At 41.0% G+C, this 23,440-nt stretch overlaps 1 protein-coding gene across 6 annotated transcripts in view; it reads right to left on the bottom strand.

Annotated features, from left to right (window-relative positions):
- The window catches only part of adgrb3 (adhesion G protein-coupled receptor B3), a 100,954-nt gene extending 78,092 nt beyond the window's left edge, over positions 1-22,862 (bottom strand). Inside the window, exons 1-2 of one of the 6 annotated variants that reach the window (XM_058651670.1) lie at positions 21,986-22,862; positions 19,610-20,378 (exon numbers count right to left, since the gene is read on the bottom strand). In XM_058651670.1, coding sequence (XP_058507653.1) covers positions 19,610-20,363 — 754 coding nt within the window. In that variant the 5' untranslated portion in view covers positions 20,364-20,378; positions 21,986-22,862. The remainder of the gene's footprint in view (positions 1-19,609; positions 20,379-21,985) is intronic. The other 5 variants (XM_058651669.1, XM_058651667.1, XM_058651668.1 and 2 more) reach the window with 5 other exon arrangements.
- Positions 22,863-23,440: the final 578 nt, after the last annotated feature.

Consider the following 23,440-nt stretch of genomic DNA (forward strand, 5'->3'; position numbering starts at 1 on the left):
GTCAGTTGAAAGTGTATCAGATGAGTACAAAACCAAAATTTTCTTAAAGCGAAGATGAGAAACGCATGCCCACCTTGTTGTTACCAAGCAACCAAGTCAACCAATGTGTAAACCACTCTATTGCAGTAGGGAGGGGGGAGCTGGCGCTCCCTGCCCATTTCCATGTCCCCTTTTTGGAAAATCTTCTATTAAAGGACAAAGCAACAGGAATGTGGACAACAGATCAAGTTTAAGTGGGGTGTTTGCTAATTCCTTTAATGAGAACTTGGCTCATTTCGAGGCATTATTGAGACTCCCAAGTTGATGTGACTTGAATCCAAAGCAGTTGGCCAGCGGTGATGGTCAGGGCAGTAAATTCTCTGCAAGGTTTCAAAACAAGCGAAATGAGGAAAAGAGAGGAAGATCTTTGCGAGATGTAAGGCTTTTAGTATATATATATATATATATATATATATATATATATATATATATACTAGATATACATTTACATTCTAGATATATCTATATATACACTACACTAGATATGTACGTATATATGTATACAATGCCACAATAAGCAGATGAGAAAGAAACAATGGAACACCTGAAAACAAGCAGCCATTGATTTATATGCATATTGATTAAGATATGCATATTGAGATCGTATGTTTTTGTGCTCTTGCCTATGTGTCAAGTTCAATTCAGTACAGCGACAAGCAGAGAGCACACAATCATACCACCCACCTTTTTTTTAACGGCGCTAGACAGCCCTCTGCATGACAGATAACGGAGACATGACGTGCATTTGAATAATGCAGGCATTCTCTGTACACTGTTGTGCCAATGCTGACGGTCAAAAGACATATGGATGGGCGAAATCCAGCGAGAGCTCAGGGAAGTTGGCTTTTAATTGGTGGCTCTGTAGAGCTTTATTCCAACATTAGAACAAAAGGGATCTCAGGGCTGATCTAAAACGTGAGATTATTCAAATGTTCGATGAATGCGGGGGTCACTGAATCAGTCTGGGGTGAGTGTTCCCTTGATGACTAACCTATTTTTGGTTTTCCCTTTACCTGCTCTTATCTAAAGAACTATTTCCCCCCCTTTTGCCTCCCTCACCGTTTCATTTATTTATTTTTGGACCGAGCACCTGCCTCCTCTTAACTCTGTATGCATTCCTGGGTTGGATGCGTGCACACTTACTGTGTGTTGAGCTCAGGGTTTCTTATACATTTGCACACTGTACAGCACACCTTCATTAAAACCATCTGACTCTGAAGGGATGAGCTGTCAAGGGCTTTGCAGATAACCCACAACCCTCCCCATGCCATTAATCTAAATTAATGCTCTGACAAATATGTCATAATATTAGGTATGAAATATGATAAATGCTTGCTCTAGCCCATCCATAATTAAGTCTCTTTAGTGAAATGGCAAAATTTCAAATTGCCTAGCTGGCATGGCCACTGAAAGCAACAAAGGTGACCTTATGGTTTTGCTCTAAACAACCCACTAATAACAAAGATTGCCCTTTAAAAAGACTTGACAGGTGAAAATAAAGTCGAACACAGAGAATTACTTTACAGTAGGTGTGAGCCACATATAAATCCGAAACCCGAATCAGTGGGCACAACGAGCATGTATTCCCATATAGCTCATCACACTGCGATAACATGGTTTAGATTATATTTAAACATAATTAATGATCATTACTACTCTAATACTCAAGGGTCAAAAAAAGTTCATAAAATAATATATTGTGTTTTTGTTTTCAATTAAGGATTTAATGAGCTACAGCAACACTTACTGTGCACAGAACAAATATCAGCAATAACATGGTCCACACCAACAAATTACTGGCTTAATGTTGCAAGAGTTGCAGAACTGCAATCGCGTCTGCTTTTAATATGTTTAAATGCTGTTTTTGGAAAACTGCACAGAGAAATGTATCTCCGTTGTTCCAAGGTGACATTAAAACATACATGCATTGCATCTGATGACGTTTAGTGGAAACGGTATGGATCGGTATACCAATCTCTGGCCGCTGTGAAACAAAAATCACCATTGTGCAATGGCCACACTGAAAAAGGGAAAAGTATGCATTTCCAAAGGGACTATCACAGCTGCACGACACTAACTGGTTCATTGTATCTGTTTTCACAGTTGATGTCTAAGGTAAATGACAAAGAAATATATATATTGTACAGTCCCAGGTGTCAACCTCTAACTGGAGTAGGAGGCGGCGTTCACTTCATTCACTGGCCTTCCTGCTAATGAGGTGGAAGGAAATGTCAGCCTATGGCCACAGCGCGCTGGTGAGTCAGATCAAGTGTAATAGGCAAAGGCGAGACATGAAGGGAAACTGCTGCAGTCATACTGATGTCACAAGGGCTGCAGGACAAGCTAATAATAGGACTATGTTTATGGAAATATCAAAATGCAACATGCCAGGAGATACCCTGGCCTGGTTGTTGAGTGAGTACATTGGTAATGGAAGATTCTGATTTATTAGTCTAAGATGTGTCTGCTGTTGCTTTGGAATGCCTGTTGGCAAGATCATATACTTACTCATTAAGAAATGCATTCATAAATGCATGATAAATAAAATGTACACCATTTTGTAGTAGGAATGCAGTTCTGGAAAATATCAGTATAAAGTGACACAACAAAGATATTGCTGAGTGGTTGTTTTGTCGCATTTTGACATTATGTCTATAAAGAGGAGTTGTTTTTAAGGTGCATTTTAAAAACGAGAGAATTGGTGTTCAGTAGTCTATATCGTTAATCCGCTTTTGGGAAGTTGTGTTAAAAATGTGCCTTCATAATCAGGTATTTGATCTCATTTTTCTCCACCACTCCCGCATGGCAATTTCCAACAGAAGGAGCTTAGGGATGATCAGAAGTAGTACAACTCTGGCATAACAGACACAGAAATCCAGCTCCAGTGGGTACATTATGTCCCAACTCAAATTGGGACAATATGTAAGGCACAAATGCCCACGAGCCAATATGCTATAATTTTACTTTCACTGAAATCTGGTGCTAATGCTTTTGTCAAGTTTCAGTGATATCTGTGATAGTTTCCAATCACGCTGTCTTTTCTTTAGTAGTTAAGGTTAAGGAAGTTAAAATACTATTGAGAATCAAAACTCTATCATGTGTTCATGCTAAATTAGCCCCTTTGTTAATGTTTCTAAATTTGAATACAGCGTCCTTGGAGTATGAGGTGACAAATTCACAATATAAATGATATACTACAGTTCTTTGGTTCTTTATCTGATGAATAGCAACTGAAAATGTGTTGACTTTGGTTAGAGTTGGAGTGACAAACATAACACAACATCATTCAAGGGTTAGCTTGAATTTGACAAAAGTGTTCGATATAAACAGTTTCTATGCAAAAATAGAAATAATGCTTTGGTGCTGCTAGCTGAGATTCTCAATTTAATTAAGCTAAGTCTTTATTACTGGCTTCAAGACAAGGGCTGGGATCCGGCCTATAAATGTGAATGTCTGTGACCGTTCCAAAGCTCACTTTCCACTTCATTTTTTCCATTTGCCATTTTCATTTTAAAATGGCTCATCGGTGTGAATACTTTAGACGTTCACTATGTCCATGCACAGTTAAGTTGACTACGCCATTCAATTGGACTATTGCCCTTTTCCCCAGTACACAAGCACTAGTGGGAAATTGATGTATTTGATGACGTGTGTTCGCCTCCACTCCACTAGGGGCAAGTCGCCCCTTCAGCCTGTTAGATTGAGGCGGTATATACTGTATATATCCAATTATTTAAGCTGATCAGTCCAAAAAATGTATCGGCCTGGTTTTTCACCATGTCTTTATCACGGTTGTCTTATTCTTCTATGTTTTTTTATTCTTCTAAGTACAACGGACACAACAGTGTTACTACTCTGTTGATGCCACACTGGCTTTATTTGATGGCTGGCATATATTTTGACTTGACAGTCCAAGGTCTTGAATAATAAATAGAATCGGAGTGTTCTTTTTTGTAAGGCAGGAGGTTTTCTGGCTTAACTTGTCTTTGCCCTATACCCTTTGAACGTGAAGGGGTTTCCAAACCAAATCCTTGGCATTGTGAATTAAAAGCAGAGAGACACTGTCCAGACCAAATACCACTTTCACACTAAGTTTACCATTGCTGCTCTGTCTAGAAAGACAGACCCCAGCAGAAAATGTGTATTGCTTGCTTTAGATTCCCCTGTTTGGCTGCCACTGATGGTTTCAGTCCATCTGGGAATTCAGTCAGACTTGGAGTTACACACTGCATGCTGCATGAATGGACACAAAGCAACCCTCCCTCTGATATCAAATTTATTTTCCACTATTAATGTCCAAAACCTCTGTGGGACCAATAAATACAATTATTTTAAAAAAAAAGATGAACTTTGGACAAGTACTGGCCAAACATCCAAATGTGTTCTTTTCTCAAGGACAAAACATAGTGCTTTTCTCTGTGAACAAGTGTGGCCTTAGGGTGGAAACACACAGACATTCATTTTGTTTACCATGTAAGGTAATTCACATGAGAGCTCATTTAGCAACTCCACGACAAGGATAGAAAATTGCAAACTGACAACAAATAACAAAAAGAGGGAAATATTTCCACATTGTGATGGTGGAGCTTAATTCCTCGGATAGTTAAGTCAATTACAACTGCAGTTATTCATATCATTTTAAGTAAACAATCGGTTAGATACAACCTGGTGCTTTAACAATCTTGGAAATTGCCCCTGTCCACTCAGTGCATCCAAAATGGCTGTCGTGCCATAATCATCATTACACTATATGCTGCGTTGTGGTTCATTTCATACAGAAATCCCATTCCACTACCAGAAACAGCTGACTGCAGTGTTTCCACTCATGTTGATGTGTTTGTGTGTTTGAGGCATGGATACATCCATGGTTTGCGGGCATCACTACATGTGATAATGATCCACAAGTATCATCCACATCCACACTTCTACTTGCCTGCTTTGTCAAAATAACTTCTTGCTCGATATCTGATGTGTCAAACACATTTGCTAACGGTTCACTGAGCTCGGTGAGACCCGAAGGAACATTTCTGATGCGATTTAATCACAATATTACCTCAGCAAGAGCAGGCAAACACAGAAGCAAGAGTGGGGAAAATGTTAACCACGGAGGATGTACTGGTTTTATTTGAAAATAATTATGGAACATTTTTTACATGTAATGCATTATCTATTTAACCATAGATATAAATATGTATGTGTGAATATTCTCTTCTTTAAAAACTGCTGTTTCACTGTTTGATTTGGCATCAGCGCCACCTCCTTTAATCCTGAATTAAAGACTTGCAGTTGGAAGGATCACAAGAAAAAAAAGTGTTGAGTCTGATTGCGAGGGTTTTGGATCAAGGCTCTTGACATGTTTTATCACCTTCAAAACTCAGTTGTTTTTGCAGTTCCTGTTTCGTTTTTGTTACTTTAAATGTCCCACCATTTACCTGACCACGCCCTCTTCCTGTCCTTGTGGCTTTCACCGGTTCAACCTGTATATAAAGCCCGGCTTTGACCACACATCCCTGTCAGATTGATTTCATTACCTCTGTGTGCTTAGCTCGCTCACCTTCTTCCTAGTGTTTGCCTGTAAATCTTTGACCAAGTTTTGTGTTTGTGTTTCTGCCTTTCCCTTGGCTGACTTATTTGCCTTGTTTACTATGTTTGTTTGATAAGCTAGTTTGGATTTTGGCCTGCCCTTTAGTTCTTTCAGTGCATCCGGGGTTATCGTCAGCTAGTTTGTTTGTCCAACCATCATCCCACAGTTTTGTTTTCACGTTCATGTTCCCCTGTACACAAACTGTGTGATGCTGCAAAGAAGTATCCACAAACGACATGTAACTCATTAACTCATCTCTCCTTTCTTTACTGCCGTCCCAGCAACATATGTCAGATCTAAAATAGCTCTGAGAACGACACTTCCAATCCAATCTGTAAACTGTGCAAGTTATAAGAAGTACACAGCGACCCGGAGGGTAGAGACTGTAACGGCAAATGGAGGGTGAAATTTACCTCATGGACTAAAGAGTGAGGCCTCATAGGCGGGGAGTTTCCATAATAGGGCCACGCAGGCATGGACTCATTGGAACAAGCTGCTGTGATAAGCACTGACATTAGGACAAACAAGCTCTGCATCCACCCACTGACACTGACCTCAGAGGCTGATTGCAATACTTCAGTCCGCGCAGGACCCGCCTGTCATTTGTAACTTGGGTCAAAGATATGAGGCACCACAGACTGTAAAGATGTAGATCACACTTTAATTCCACCAAGCTCAGGTGAACTTTGCAATTTTCAAAGAAAAAGGCAACATAATAACCTCCTGTGTTAGTATGAAAATATATGCAGGCCTTATCGCTTATCTGAAGCCATCCGGGAAAAATGTCAACGCTGCATCTCTTGACATCCACAAAGAACATTGTTCACAGAAAGCCTTGATTGTTTCCACAATTCAATATGTGTACTTTCCCCTCTGCCAAATGGCAAAGTATTCTCTCACTCTCACTGCTAATCCTCTTTTTTCCCCTCTAATTGTCACCTCATACGCGTGCAAAAAACTGCAATTATTGCACTTTCTATGACTGTCGAGACAACATCACAACAGTCGGGGTGTGTGATTCCACTGAGCTGATGGGAAGGCAATATGGTATAAGGGGCAGTGCTCTTAAGCAGGAGGTTTTCAAGACTCCATAGCACCTGCTAAATGATAGCTTTAGATCACGGTATGAGAGCAGGGTATAGACATTTTCATATAAATGTGCCCATAGAGCGTTAAACGCACAGAGCGGTGCCAGGTGTTAGAGCCCAGAGGAACCTGAACGCCTCCATTACTGCTCAGTAGCCTTGCAGCAACAGCAACAGCAACTTTAATGTCATACATTTTTAGGATTATGGTCAAAAGAGTGAATAAACAGGGACATGTCATTATACATCAAGTTTTCAATGCTAAAATAAATCAATTGTAATCAATAATCAATTATATTCTTATTTAAACATGGAATAAATGGCATCATCTTTTTGCTAATTCCTACAAAAAATATTGTCATTGTGTGCGACGGAAAACAGTCCCGAATACAGGAATTTCAAAGTTTACCTCTTTCTGTGTTGACAGTATACATTAATCAGATTTGGTAGCCAAATAAATTGCTTTTGCTAATAGTTTTCAAATTGGCCTGCATCAAATAAATCATGGGAACATGCAGCAGAAGACTCGGGCCTTACATCGAGTGTTTTACTTGTACATTTAATCAGGTCAACAGAGAAAAGTCCGGACTTTTTTACCCTCATTAATTCTACTAACTCCCTAAATTTTGGCTCCATAGTCGGGTGGCCAACCTCCTGATAAGAAAATAAGGAACGGTAAAACTGTTTACATATTGCACCAGAACTCCCCCCCTTGCTACAGACAAATTGAAAGCCGTCTGACCCGCTGTGTCATAACTAAAAAACTATGCCATAATATGACAATCAATACACCATTTACAAATCTTTATTTTACGGAACAGTTGGTAAAGCTACTCCATACGTATGCAGGAAACAAAATCTAACAATTAGTTTACAGTATGACCTGAACTATGTCAACATCCGGGGACATCTGAATTTGAAAAGGAGCTTGAACAAAAAAAACAAACAAACAAAACAAAAAAAACTCATTCTGTATCCTGTAATCCATTCTTTTCTGTCAAAGCAAAACCAATAGCACAGTTTCACAGCATTGCTAGACTCACATTTCTCTTCCTAATAGAAAAACCTTCAGTCTCCGCAAAGTCACTGTGGGTTTTATTTCAATAGGTTTTCAAGTACAGCGGGGTCACCTTAACTTCTTATTTTAATAAAGCATTCGCTTTATAGAATTTAGTATAGCGTATGGCTTTCAGAACTTCCAGTGCTATAGCTGCAGTGAATTCTTCTTTCGGGCGACAGATTTATGCACTCAACTATGGTTGTTAAACTTGTAAGTTTCAATATTGCATTTTGGTTTCATCTTTAAAGCAGGTACAAATGCATAGCATGAGTACTGAGTCATCACCAAGGAGAAGTGCAAGAAAAGTCTAATAATAGTGCCTAAAACAAAAAATACAATAGCTCAGAGGAGGGGGATAAGAATTTCAGGGCGATGTGTTTTCTACATTATCACTTTAGTGCCGTTTGCTCTATATTCATTAGCTTGATATCACACACACACACAAAGAGGTTTGCTTAGCTTTCATTCATTTGGGCAGTCTAAACAAAGCGTTAATCCAGGCTGTAACCCCAGAAATGAGGTTCTGCCTCATTGGGACCAGGCTTTGGTCTCCATTAGGGACTACTGGTCCTGACAAGGTCAGTGTTTATGCCAGATAAGGTCCTAAAGGGGTAACAACTACAGGTTTTTACACACACACACACACACACACACACATAGCAGCTGCGTGTCTGACCTCTTTTCATAGATGTACATTTCAAAGAGACAACATCAAAGGCTGGTGAAAACTGCTTCACACATAGAAACGCTCTATTAATGTTTCTTCCAGAAAACAAAGGTGTCCCTTTTTAATGCACCAAATCAAAGAACAAACAGATTACAGACGTGAACATGGATTTACATCCCAGCCACATTTGATATACAGTGTACCCAGGGTGACAGGTTGTCTCCCGGAGACGGCAAAGCTAAGTGAAATAAAAGTCAATCCAACTGCTTTTATTAATGAGCTATGGCAAATAAAACTCCGCTTGTGTTTTTGTATTGTCAACGAAACTGAAAAACTGACGTGAGACTTCAATTAGGAAAATTAAAGATTGCACCGAGATCTATGGAGGCTTTTAGCAGTCACTTTGTTATATAAAATGTAGTTCAGAGCCACCGCTATGACGAATGCTTTTTTCACGGGAGATACAAAAACGAGGCTAGAAAGTGTAATGGCATATCATTATTCTGATGTTACAAATAACACCGTCATTTTATTCACCATTGTTGTTTAAATATACTTTTAACTGCTAAGTGTATGTGCAAAATGGTCTGCATTGCACTCGAGTCTCGATGGCCACTCAAACATATTTACACTACAATTGTTGTCATCGCCTGTTCTCATGTACATCGATAAAGAGCTCTTTGTTCTTAGATTCATCGTTCACGCACTGCCAGTCAACCAGCGACCTTCCAGTTAGTGGACGAATCACTCTGCATCCTGACCCTCTGTCTGCCCTTATGTGTGCATGTGTACTCTATATGACATGGGTCTCCGTTTTAAATTATATTCCAATCTTCTCTGGGAAGCATTTTCAGCATTTTTCTAATTTACACAATAAGGACACCATCCAAAATGACATTACCCTTTAACACCTAAGCATCAACATGCCCGTCTGGACTTTATTGCTTATTTTAACCATAAACGGGGCAGAAAACGTCCTGTGAGTAAGGGCTTTTGCAATTTACTGCACGTTAAAAATAGTGTATTAACAATTCAAAATGAAGCAAAACAAAATGATTTATTAAAAAAAAAACAAAAAAAAAACACTAGTTGTTCATGAACACCAGATTTGTTGAACAACAGGCCAACAAATGGAAACTAATTTTTCTCTATCTGGCAACAAAGACGCTGATTCTCCAGCTTCCTGCAACAGCACAAGTGAAATTACCGTAATAACCACACATTGGCTTTGACATGCAACTTCTCAGCTTTCAGGAACTGTCGCGTAATTACCACAATGCAACGTGCGCTTGCATGAACATGTCGTTTGCGATACACTCGGTGTTAAAGGGTTCAAATTACCAGCAGTGATTGTGGAAGGCTGAAGTTTTGGTGGAGTAACTGTAGTAAGAGACAAACTACCAGCCACTAAATTTCCCGACTTTAAATTTGCAAACAAATTAATGTAGAATAAAGAAGAAAACAAATCACATCACTGAGATACAAGCTGTCTTGCTGAGTCATTCTAATTAAAAAAAAAAAAAAAAATGAGACAAACTGAAAGCAGAAAACTGTAAACATTACTTGGTCAAACAGAAACATATCCAGCTGCTGTAGTTATTATTGAAGAAATGAAATATAAGAATTGTCCCCTAGTTCGTATTAAAAATGCCTGAGATTGCACAGTGTGTGTGTACAGTTGTAATCCTCAGAAACCTGTGCTAGACACCATCTGCCCACAGTATTTCATTTCAAATACACTGCAGGCTGTTTTGTTCGGTGGCTTTTGCACAAAAACTGCCATTAGAAACTAGTAATGTCACAGGATTCAAAGGATTTCACTGGTGCTGTTACTAAATCAGAGCAGGTTTGGGAGGTGTGAACTACCTGTGGTGGTATTGATTCCGTAATCTTAGGCCATTTCCCAAATGCTTCAGATTTATCTATCGCATTTCACCATTACACTCCTGTGCGCCGAAAGCTCTCCCTCTTTAACAGGATACTGCATAGGCCACAGCAATACTCGACTAGTCTTCTGTATTGGCTAAATGGGAAGGGCTCCCTGCAGCAGACTTTCACACACAATTTAGTGGAGTACGATTTGCTCATTTTCCGCGTTTAGAGATCGCTCACTGATGCTGCCAATAAGACCTCAAGGAGCTTGTGAGTAAATTGACAATTAAGCCTTATTTAGGGATATAGCATGTTTATAATATTAAATACTCAAGTAGAGCAATTACGCTCTCTGTACTATCGACTGGGGGAAGAATGAGTCCTTTATGGTGCCGTTCAACTGATGCTGGAAAACAAAGAAAGTGTCCTCATGGAGACAATAGATAATGTCTTTTATTAAAGATACTTCCTATAACACAGAGAAACATACAGTAACTATGGTGTTGTGATCAAAGTCTTTTCCAAACGTTGAACGAAATCCCTAAAAAAAACAATTTGCTTTCCGAAAGTATGGTATGTGGTAGTAAAGTGTTTGCTATGGTTTGGACAAGACTCAGATGAGGACGTTGAAAGCCAGATGAGGATCCACAGACCGTCTCTTTCGCTTCACGCGTGGTGTATATCACACAAAACAGCGGTGCAGACGTCTGCCCCCTGCACCAGACAGCATCGCTGACAGATGAGTTAAAGATGAGGCAGGCTGACCATGCTGTGGACGTAACGTCGGTGCTGTGTGGTGGCTGTTAGTGGTTGGTGTGAGGGACAGTTTCAGATCGGAGTGAAACAGACGGACAGTGACATGCACACTCTTTCAAATCCTGATATTCTGCTCACATCACATTTCAGCACTATAAACGAAATTTTCGTGCATGATGTTCATGATATTTTCGGTTCTTTTCATGTTTCTCGCTCTGTGCTGTACTAAAAGACAAGCTGCGATGTCTGACACTAGATTGGTATGAAAGTGATTATTTATAAATCTCGTCCAATGTAATGTAACACTTTGCTTTGCTGAGAGAGGAGCCAACTATTCACAGTCCTCCATGGGAACAGTCTAAGCAAACGCCAGCTGTTTTCATCCACAGTAGCAAACTGACTGAAATATCTCATCACGCATTAGTCAAGAGTCTTTTTAAAACTCTTAGATGCTCTGTGTTTGTTTCCTGAATGACTGAAAGATCCTGTTTTGAAATAAAATACAGGCTTTTATTTGATTGCAGTTACAAACTTGTCCAGTAGCACAGATAAATATGCGATGGCCCTTTTTATTTATGCTATTTTTTCCATTTCCAACAAAACACAGGATGTGCCTGTTTGGTTGTGTTATTTCAAATAAAAAAAAAGACTCTTTATCCTAATTGATTCTAAATTCATCTCTCTTTTTTATCTGTGAATGAGCCCATCTAGAGCAAGAAGAAACCTTGCCCGTGGTTATTTGAGTGTTCGAAAAGAAAAGAAATTTTTTTTTTTAGAATCCTATCTGGATTCTCTGACTTCTAGCGATAGGAGAGTGTTTTTTGAGTTCTAAATTGGACAATCTAGGATCATGTCCTCGAACCCAAATGTGCAATCCACAGAAAATACCCAGTTGTAACGACATAGGGGTTGAAACATACCTTGTCTTACTGCCTGATAAGAAGTACGCCTGCGCGGCATGATACTGTTAGATGACACTGAATATGTCGGGAGGTTTCTACGCAGCCTTGGAACATAAACCGTGTAAGTTTAAAGGCAGCATCCATTTCAACTACACGAGGACACTCTCTGTACCCTGCAGAGGGAATGCCAGCGAGAGCAGCAACAGAAGCCCCTTGAGGGGAAAAAAAAGAATTGGATTTTGCTTCCACTTTACCACACAGACACTGTCTTTGACTGACAGACTCATTTGCCAGGTTTTGTGGGTGGATGTTTATGCAAATGGCTCTGCTCTGTGGGCTGAAATAGCCATCCATTGACAGGCCAAAACTAACTGGGTTGCAATGCAGGAACATGCAACTGAGAGGCTGGAGAGCGGAGCATAATTTACATTAACATTTCTGGCACCGCACAACAAAGGCTTGATATAAAATTTAGCACATTGAGCCAGCCCACATAAAAGTTTGATTGTTATTATTATTATTACAATTATTGTTGTTGTTATTTAGAAAATACTGCAAACATGTTCAAGACATCTGGTCGTTTTTTGTTGTGGTAGATTCACACTCATTTTGAAATGCAGGGAAAAGCTTTCACAGACTTCTTAAGGTTGCTCATATTTTCAAGGATGAAAAACACACTGGCTGAGGACCATGTAATAGATTTTGCATTCTAAATGGATTTTACAGTGAGCTGGATTATAGTGGAAAACACAACAAACCTTGACCTCACTCGCAGTTTTAGTTAGTTAAACTGGAAGCAAGTTTACGGTGTCACTATTCTTCTCTTGCGATGTGATCCTGCAGGAACATTATCTTTTTAAAGCAGGGAATCACCAATTGTTTGTGCTGAATTATGCATACGATGGCAATGAAAAAAAATCTAATATGTATAATAAATAAGAAGATGAGACAGTTTTCTTCATCTACAGAGACTGGTTGTGTTTGCATATAGAAACCGCTTTGAAGTCGAAAGGGAAAGAAAAAAAGCAAACAGTGGCTCCCTCTTTGATTCATAAGGTCCATCATTAACTCATAAATTGCAAAGTAGGAACAAATGCTGTGATGTCAAAGCAAGACATGCAATTACAAATGGTAATTTTTTGTGTTGTACGTATGTGTTGCGGTTGTGCAACACGACGAGACCTAAAATAAAAAAAATCTCCACCAACGGGCGCCCTTACAAAAAGCTTCTTAACAATGTTTCGTATTAATGAAATCTGACAGTTAAAAACCTTTACTTTGGAAAGGCTGCACATTAGCGCTGCCGTTGTTTTGACTTTATCGCAGGACACATGCGAACAAATACAACATGCACGATCATAAATCAGACGTTCACGATTCCTCATCGCCGACGCCCGGTGCCTTGGGAAAGTGCTGTACAGTTCTGACGACAGAAAGTCAGATACTGCATTACGTCAGCCATTACTGTGATTACAGTTCCTCCTCCAATATGACATTATTAACAACTGTTCCCCACGAATGACATTTATTACAATTCAAGTTAAAAAGGTGGACTTGTCACCTTCATGACACTGCAAAAAAAAAAACACAGAGATGGACTCTGGGTTGATTAAGTCATTTCAGAAATGTGGGTTTAAATGTACATTTTTAAGTGCATGTAATTGAATTATTCCGATACACTTGACACTACACCGCAGGGTAATACTGTATTTCGCTTAATTTAATGAATATAAGAAGAATTAAGTTGCTTTGAGGTATAGTTCAGATAAGAGTACATTTGTACTTTAAATGTATTCATGCGGAGCATGTAGCCACTAGTCCTTACTATGCAATGCTTTCTAGATGTCTGAATCCCATAAATCATGTCCACACTTTCACTGAATTTCATTGCCTCAGTTGTGACAACACAAGGCTCGGATGTCTTTGCAGCCAGCCCAGCCAGTGGCACACAGCCTGGGTTTGTGTTGTGTCGACTTTTTCACTTTGACTTCCGATTGCCGCGCTGGCGAAACGTAGCCTCAAGACTGAAATCACAGTTAAATCCATGTCAAATGACAAGCTCATCTACATCCACCATCCATCCATCCAGCCAGGTTATCACTGTTTGCATCACAGCTAGCCCCACAGTCAGTCAATACCCCGTGGGCCACTTCCATGGATGGAGGATCTAATAATTGGGTAAAATTAAAATTACATCGTACATTTGGGAGCATAATTAAATGCCCATAATTCTTTTTCAGTTTTAGTCATGTGTCCATTAGCGTGCTGCATATCCAAGAAAAGAACTACATAAACTATTCATACTGCATCAACACATTATCATTCATTCATAAGGCCTCTTACCTACTCAAAGGCAATCGTTAAAATGTGTTGTATTAGTAGGGTTGTGGAAATGTGCCGCTTTAACAAAATGAAGGTTAGTCAAAAGGGGAAGGAATAAATTGATTTCACAGCTCTGGGGAAGAAGCTGTCCCTGAGTCTTTTGGTGGAGGATCTGATGATCCTGTACCGTTTTCCTGATGGAAGTGGTGCAAAAAGAGCGTTGCCCGGGTGGGTGGGGTCTGTTGCTATCGTTAAGCATCTCCCTCTCAAATAAATATGTACATATGACTAAAAAGAGCGACAGAACTAAGCTTTGACTGGAATCAGCCTCGAACTGACGGCTGCTTGGCAGCGTCTACGCGGCGCGATTGTCACAATCAGTTTATGATGCTTGTTGCTTAACTGTGAGTAACGTGCAGAAATATGTGACATTACCATATTCATAATGAGCTCAGTAAAACAACTAAAGCAAATTAGACTTTGGCAGCGAACTCTACTGTTTGGTTTTGGACCACAAATTCAGTTCAAAGAACCTGAAAATTAAATTCCAGAGTTTTAATAAGACAATTAAGGGATCGGCCAAATTCTTTAACTTCCCAAACAAAATAGAATCCATACTGAGCCCTTTGTGGGAACCCATAATTTATTATATCGTGAAATTGCAGTGGTTAGAAAACAGAGACTTTTTGCGGTTCCTAAGAGCCCATTTGCATCAAATGGGTGAGTGCGAGTGTGGCTCAAGCAGAACTTTAAACATAACGAGTGTGTGTGATTTCCCTGTACAGCGCTGGGTAAATTGACTTAGTTGACACCTTTTATATCCAGGAACAGTGTGTGGTTCCATTTTAAACACAATCTATTTGTATCTTTTAGCCTTGCACAAAAACACAACTGCTCACTCACTTTCAGACCCCGTAGAAGAGAAACCAAGTGCGTGCTACAGTCATGTTTGACCACATCTCAGCAGGTTTCTGTTTATGTTTCATAAAACATGACTCAACCCAGAGCTTTGCTGTTAATTACAGCGTAAATATAATTACTTCAACCTCTGCACTATCTTTTTTTTTCTTCCTTTTTTTTTTAAAGATACATTTTAATATGCAGTCTGCAAGGCAGAGAAGATGGCTGGCATTTTTGCACTACGGTGCATCTCCCTTTTTTGTCTTGACCTTGTCATTGGCCTAACATCTTCCTTTAGCATTTCCTCAGCTGTCGCAGGAGGTTTAATACAGAAGAATGAACACAGAGGGCACCGCTCGGATACTGTTTTAAAATAATCCGGGAGCAGAACATGGAAACAGTCTTTACAACAGGACACTCTAATTAAAAGTTATTTATCCTGGTATGGGGACATTAGCCCAGCCAAAGACAAATATTACACGTCGATGATAAAACAAACCGATTCTGTGCTGTTGAGCTGAGCTCTCTCCTTCACTGAATTGGAACTAAAATGGCCTCCAAGTGTACTGAACAATGGGGGTGAGCATAATGCAGTGTGACTACTGAGTGACTTGACTGAGATCCAAAGTGAATAAAAGGCCTCACTGTGTGAGGCAGCAAGGCTGAGCTGCTGCAGTGCTCAGGACTTTGGCAGGTGACGGTGCATTATAACGCTTCACACACATTTGCCAATAAAATCCTATTGCCATTTTCCACATGGCACACGGTCTGCGGCGTCAAAAACCATAATGATCAAACAGGCATCTGCACAGATTAGCATCTGCAATTAGCGGATCTATTTCTTAGATATTATGAAAACCCACTGCAATACAGAATCGTGCGTTTACCCTCGTGGATCAGCTTCGCTGCGGTTGACTTTAATCACCCCGATTAAACACAGCTAAAGAATACAAATAAAGAATTTATATATTACATACATATTGCATGGTGCATGTAAGCGACGAATCAATGTGTAAACAATCGGCTCTGAACTGAAAAAACAAAGTATGAGCACTCAAATGTGTCTTACTTACTTCATGCGCTAACAGTGAATTTGGAGACCCGCTTTGTGAACTCATAAAATATTTATCGGAATATTTAACATACTTATGAGCTTCAGCTCTTTCGTAGCCTTGTCAGGTCTAAAACTAATTATAAACCCTAATCTCCAGAAGGCATCTTACTGGCACAGGCACATTTGTCATAGTTTCCCCACTATTACCTATAAGCCAGTGACACTGCAGAAAGAGACAGTGGAGGCAGAGGTATATGAACGGAAATATATCAAACGTCATCATAATGATTCTAAAAAATGATATTTAACTAGTTGCTCTGACATCCAAAGTGCAATAAGAAAAGTCTGTGTGCCAGGTTCTCTTGGTAAAAGTGGGGAAATGACGTACTTCAGAGCTAGAAGGTGATCCATGCACTCAGAGAAAAAAGAAAAAAGAAAATAGCAAGAAAGGACAGGCTTTTTAAACACTCAGCCTTTGTTATTTGCTGGATCTCATTCTTGCTTCATAATGATATTCGGATGGGGGATAAAAACAAAAGTGACACGATTCTTTTCGTCTTTATTAAGTGTCTTCAGTGCAAATCACTTTAGTGCGAAAATCAGAAAAAGAAACAGAGATGTGAGTGTTTAACTCCTTTGTATGAAACAGCCTTCTTACACCTGTGTTGATGAACACCGTGAAGGACACGTAACAAAACACGCTCCTCACGAACAATGAACCATGAAAAGTACCAACCGATTGGGTCGAATCAGACTGAGCCACAAAATAAAGACTGTGATGCAATTAGACGATGTTTGGAGCCGATCTATGTAAACTGGAGGCCTTTTTTGATGTCAGTTTATTTATGGAAAGTTCAAATTTCAGATAATCTGAATCATTTCCTGAATTCATGTCAGCATATAGTATTTCCACTCCGAAATTCAGAGTCACACCAGCTGGATCGGAGCCTTAATTGGATTGACAGCGTGAAAACACCAGGGCACGGCACCGAGGCATCAGAGCTATTCACTCACTACTCATTCACCTGTGGCCAGCTCCGAGTCAACAGTATACTTGACTCGCTGTGCGTGCAATATGGGAGAAAACCCACATTAGCACAGAAAAGAAAACAGAGAATTGAACCACTCTTCCTGCGAGTGCCACTGCACCATTGTGCTGCCACCTAACTTTTATTCATGAAATTAGAAAATGCAATCAAAATTAGACTGCACACATGAGTCACCCAAGTACATTCAGGATGTCAGTGTTGGTTTCACAATCCCCACCACTGTCAAGCAGTGTGGCCCGGCCATTGTTTGCACAATCACCGTCAACAATTAGGAGCTTTAACCTTTAAAACGTCATTTTTCCTCCATCTGTGCGAGACACTGGTGGGGCATTGCAGTGGCATGGCTGGCGTACACAACCTCCAGCCTTGCTTTTCTTTGATGTGTGCTAAAGCCATCCTCTCCCAGGAACTGAGGAGATCAAAAGACAAGCCATTTTATCAAATAAAGCCCTTATTCACTGTTTGTGATGCTTGATGCTGCACCAGGAACACCCACTTTGTCCCAACAATGCCACGGGAGACACCGTGCGCTTTTAAAAACCCTGTGGTGATCTCCCTGTTATCCAGATGAAAACGGATTTATTTGAACCTCCCATCAACCGACGCTATAAATAGAAGCTTGTGGAAAATCTTCTAAGTGGAAAAAAAAATAAGCTGTGCACTTAAGCTGTTATTAACATGCTGATAGAAACATGCTAAATGTAATTCTGGAGCGGGGAATGTTACAGCAGAAATAAGCATAATGCTTTCCAGTTATATTTGTGATTCAAGATTCACTTAATGATGCTAAAAGTATTTGGAACAAAAATACGTAGCTGAGTCATACGTGTACTGCAGAGTGAGTTGTGAGAGTACCGACTTGCATCAGAGATTGTACGCATTTTTGTTTAAGTGCTCTATTGTCTGTGACTTGATAGAGGCTGGCCTCTTAATAAATCATGTGAAAATTTAGACCAAGAGTACGAAAGCAGTAAAAAGACATTAGGCATAGTAGAATCTGGGTCTATTAATGCAGATATAAAAACCAAAAAAAACCATGCCACTATAAGTGGGATTTATTGCAGCACACAACAGGCCAAAACCAAATGGGTGAACTTCACCTGTTCTTCTTGATTAGAAAACTGCCACCTGTTCTCCACGGCACAATTATAGAAACCGTTATTTTGGTAAGAGCCACAATCAACACGGCGCCATAACATACCAGCTTTCATTATTCCCCCTCTCCCCCTCTTGTCTTGTGGAAGATGTGCCTCACCTCTGAAATGTGTAGCATATCCCTATGGGATTATCCTCTGCTATCTGTTAGAATGCAAGCAGCTATGCATCAAGACGAAACTTCCTTTGTGATTCAGACGGCTACAGAAATGTGTTGACTACAAACACTCCCCCTCTTACCTAACACTGGTGAACACAACGACCTATATTCACCATATCTACTTGTGGATGTCAGTAGAGAGACGCAATTTATGTACGTATGTGCAACCATGCACATGTGTGAATTACAGCTGCAAGTGGGTCCAGTTTTTTTTGATCTCCGTAAGCTCTTGACTATAAGTTCATTATTGATTAATTCCAACATTTCGCGAAAAACACGTTGCATTGCTCTATGGGACTTCAGCTTTGAGGATGCTGAAATTCTTTTATTCAGTGAAATTCAATCCCTGTCCATTTATTAATTGGTTTCTACACATTTGAAACGAGATTTTTGAACTCCCAGATCGATCACATCAACACATTTGTGTTCAATGTTGCATCGCATGAGCAAACGTGGTCCCGGCGGACACTGCCGAATCCACGATCCCAATCACTCCGTGTCTCGTAGATGCCAATAAAACCTGATTGATTTGTCCACATTGACCACTGTTGGTCCACGTATGGACGACTGTGACGTAAGAGTAAAAAAAAAAACACACCAAAACAGTTGGCTTGGGGTTCACAGCCATTTTAACTCTGTGCTGATGTGTATAAAAACAGCCATTTTAAATTCACAGCCATGATAGTGCATTTTGAATCCAACTGAATGAAAACAACACTTTGGGTGGTTTGGTTTCTGCTGGTGTGGTCTTTCCTGCATCCCGACTCCTCTGTCAGCTTTGTTCCTTATAGCTTGACACATTTCTGAGCCAACGGGAGTCTAGATATCTATGTGTGCTCTTTGTTTCATGGGCCATCACACTTCAAACATGCAATACGGGCAGAGAAGGGAGTCACTGATGTGCACATTTGACCGACATGATTACTATCTATCTATGCAGTACAGTAGTCCATTAATTCTACATTTATTTCAGCATAAAAGAAGGAGACTGACAGGATACTTACCTTCCTTAGGAGGCCGTTTCACTTCTGCACTCAGATTGCAGACCTGTCCGGCTTGTAGTTGCGGTGACAAGCAACCCTCCGTTTGTGGATTTAAAGGTAAAACCACATTGTTGAGCATGAGCATACTCTCTGATTCTCCATCGCCTAAATGCTGAGGACATGTGCATTTTGTGTACACGATCCCACACGTCTCCACTGTCCCTTTCTCTAATTTCAGGCAGTTTTCCAACCATGTGCAGAGCACTTGACACCCGAATTGGCTGGGGCTCGCCTTATTCAACACCAAAAACTCCACGATGGACTTCTCCTCTTCATCCAGCTTCTGCGGTGTCAATCCGTTATAATCATAGGGGAAAACTCTCCGTAGTTGAACAAAATTCTTGTCGTAGAGCAAAAATACATAAATATTCTTTGAATCGCACAGGTACACTATAGACTCATTGACTCTCAGCAACTCGTTGATCTTTTCGTGTGAGTAATGATCAAACTGATAAGCAAGCAACGAGTATTCGGAGCAGCTCAAGTCTTGCTTGTATAGCTTCAGGTAGATGCTGTATTTGGTAGGGTCTGGGTTCTCCAGCGTCCATGTACAGTTTGTATAGTTCTTAGGGAACATTTCAGTCACTGAATATGATCCATAGATGACCCCCTTGACCAGAGTGGAACACCAATAATCTTGGGCACCAGTTAATCCAAACATAACCAGAAGATAGGTGGAAAATATATAAATCAACAGGTTTCGAACAGCCTTCATCCTATGTCATTTGGCCTGCAAGGAGAGATGGACAGAATTACACAGAGGAATGTCAAAAGCAGAGGTCACATGATCTCCATGACTGGCTTTACACATTTTCTTATGACGTGTGGCCATGAAAATGGAGGAATAAAAGACACTTTAACCTCAGTAACGTGGCTTCTGCATGCTCATCCTGCCTCCTCCACTGCTATACTTTGTGCAAACACTGCCACCTTGTGGCCGCTACGGCCGTGGCTTATTTATTTCTTCCTTTAAGGAGCGGGTGCAATAATGTGAGTCATTTAGACGTTATTAATTGGGTCGTATTTGGTGTGGCGCAATCCCTGGAGGGACAAATATGGCTATTTTGAAATAACATCTGACACCAAAAAAAACGCAGTGACTGATCCCAAGTCAGTGCGGTCCACGTGAAAGCTGTGGGATGCAACTGCAGCATTAATAATATATATATATATCTTTTTTTTTTTCCAAATGAAGCTGTTTTTCCTTGTGAGTTCATGTGTTTCTTTGCACGACACTTTGATAAAATCTGGAGGACTGAGGAATAAACGTCTTTCTGCGGCCACCTGGTCACTATGACTTCACTGCTGCGCGCTTTGTTGGTCCACTGACGCGAGCTGCACGTCTGTGAAATTCAGGGCTTGACATATTTGACAATGCAATTTGATAAAGAGCCAGTGTATGTGTGCGTGCGTGCGTGCGTGTGCACGCGCTCTCAAGCGTGTTTGTGTGAGAGAAACACACACACACGCATACACACACACACACACACACACACACACACAGAGAGAGAGTGGGGGAGAGAGAGAATGCAATGCGATGTCCTGATTGCTTTAATCCTACAGGCAATGCAGCTGTGAGCAGTGTCACAGCAGTGTGTGTGTGTGTGTGTGTGCGCGTGTGTGTAGGCGTTGAAATCCCACTAAAAAAAACAAACCCATACAGATTCCACAGAGCTGAGGATGGATGGGCACATTTTGCACTCGCAGTGTCTCAAACTTCATCCTTTTTATAAAGATTAAAAAAAAAAAAAAAACCCTGTCCATCACACTGCATCAGGATAGCGCGCGCGCGCGCGTGTGTGTGTGTTATGTGGGGATCCGTGGGAGCAGCGTGGAGTGAAATCAGCTTTTTATTCGCGATAAATCCACATGATTCCCTCCCTCCTCGTCCTCCCGCAACAGTCACGGCCAAGGCTACATACACGCGAAAATTAGTATTCCGGAGACGATAAATCGGGTCGTCAGGAGACGCTGATTTTATTGCCTCGGCTTCTATGAGCAATTTCGTCTCAAGAGGAAATCTGAATATAGAGACACGGGGCTGCGTCTCAGGCAGTGTCAGCTCGACGCGCTGCACTTTAAAGTGATTTTTTTCCCCCCAGCCTCCTAAGAGAGAGAAGGAGAGATCATCTCCCCTCTTTTTTTTAAAAGGCATCTGTTAAGCACTCTGGACTCGATGTGAGTGAATGGAAGCTGAATGCAGGACTGCGAGAGAACGAGGAGGCGAAACTTTACCTGACACATATGACATATGAATGAATGAATCATTCACACTGATAATGATGACGATCATAATAACAATTGTTGTTGTAGTAATAATAATAATAATAATCTTACCTTACACTGCGGAAGCTATGGCTATTTTCCCAACATACTTGACCACATCCTTTATAAATAAATTCTGCAGCCCTCCAGTGAATCGATACTCCCCATCCCCGACAGTAGAAGTCCGGCGCAACAAGATGGTTCAGTTGGTAAAAAAATAAAATGCGATCATATCCTCCCGTCTTCTCCTTTTTTGGGGTTTTTTCCCATCAATAACGGAGCGCAACAACACACGACAGCCACCGAGAAGGAGAGAGAGCGAGGGTGAGACAGAGAGAGAGAGAGAGAGAGAGAGAGATGGGAAGAGAGAGCGAGAGAGGGAGAGAAAGAGAGAGAGAGAAAGAAATTCTTGGAGTGATGGAAAGAAGACAGCAATTCATACAGTATTACCATAAATTAATTCGGCAGACTCCGCGCGTCTATGTTTCCCAGTGATATTTTTTCTCCCGCGAGTCTCCGCGCACCCCCACTCCGTGAGAGGGAGAAAAAAAGGGGGGGAATGACAAAAAAGAAAGGGATCCGTGGTGGTGGGTGGATGAGAGATGTTGGGGGGCTAGTGAGTTACAACAGAGAGAGAGGGAGAGAGAGAAACAGACGCGCTGTGCTTGGCGCTTGCAGAGCTCCAGGAGCAGGCTGCAATATCACGTCACACACTCCGCCGCTAAGATAAAGCACGTACGTACGCTTCTTACTGCCGCTGCGTCTGGCACCGCCACCACTTTCTTCCCTGCCCTCCCCGTTTTCCCCTCTCTTTTCTTTTTTTTCCCTTCTTTCTCTCCTCCACCCTCATGCAGCCTCCCTTTAATGCGAGTCAAAAGGGTTCCCCCCCCTGAACTGGACCCTCTCTCACTTGTGCCCGGGCGACGCGGCGCTTCGCTGCTGCAGCGCTCTCCAAAAAACAGGAATATTCCTTCATGGATTATTTTGTTCAGGGGGAAAGTAGGGATTAAACATGGTCTTAATCTGAAGCTGCATCATCTCTCCCTCCCTCCCTCCCTCTCTCTCTCTCTCTCTCTCTCTCACGCACACACTCTGTATTTCTCTCTCTCCCTCTCTCTCACTGGAACCTAAAAACTTGCGTATTTTTGTCTCTCTTTTCTCCTGGTGGGTGACAGACGCTGTTGTTTTGGTTTCTCCGCCGGTTGGCGGTGTGTAACGCGCTCCACGTCCTCCTGTTCGCCGCCTTCGTGCTGCCGGGGGAACAAATGCGCATGGAGCAACTTCTGCTCTCTTTGGAAAGTTTTTTTTTTTCTTTTCTTTTTGTCTTTTTTTTTTGCGCCTTACAGGTGCAACTCCTAACTGCTGTTTTTCCCCCCCACTCCTCCTCCATCAACAAATCCTCAGACACGTGCTCTCTCTCTCTCTCATAGGGGAATGTGTGTGTGTATTTCAGGTAAGAATATTATAAAAAAAAACGTCTCCACGAGACGAATAAAGGAGCTCAACCTCAGCTTTAATGTCTTCTTC

Source organism: Solea solea, chromosome 15, assembly GCF_958295425.1.
Source record: "Solea solea chromosome 15, fSolSol10.1, whole genome shotgun sequence".
Classification (NCBI taxonomy): domain Eukaryota; kingdom Metazoa; phylum Chordata; class Actinopteri; order Pleuronectiformes; family Soleidae; genus Solea; species Solea solea.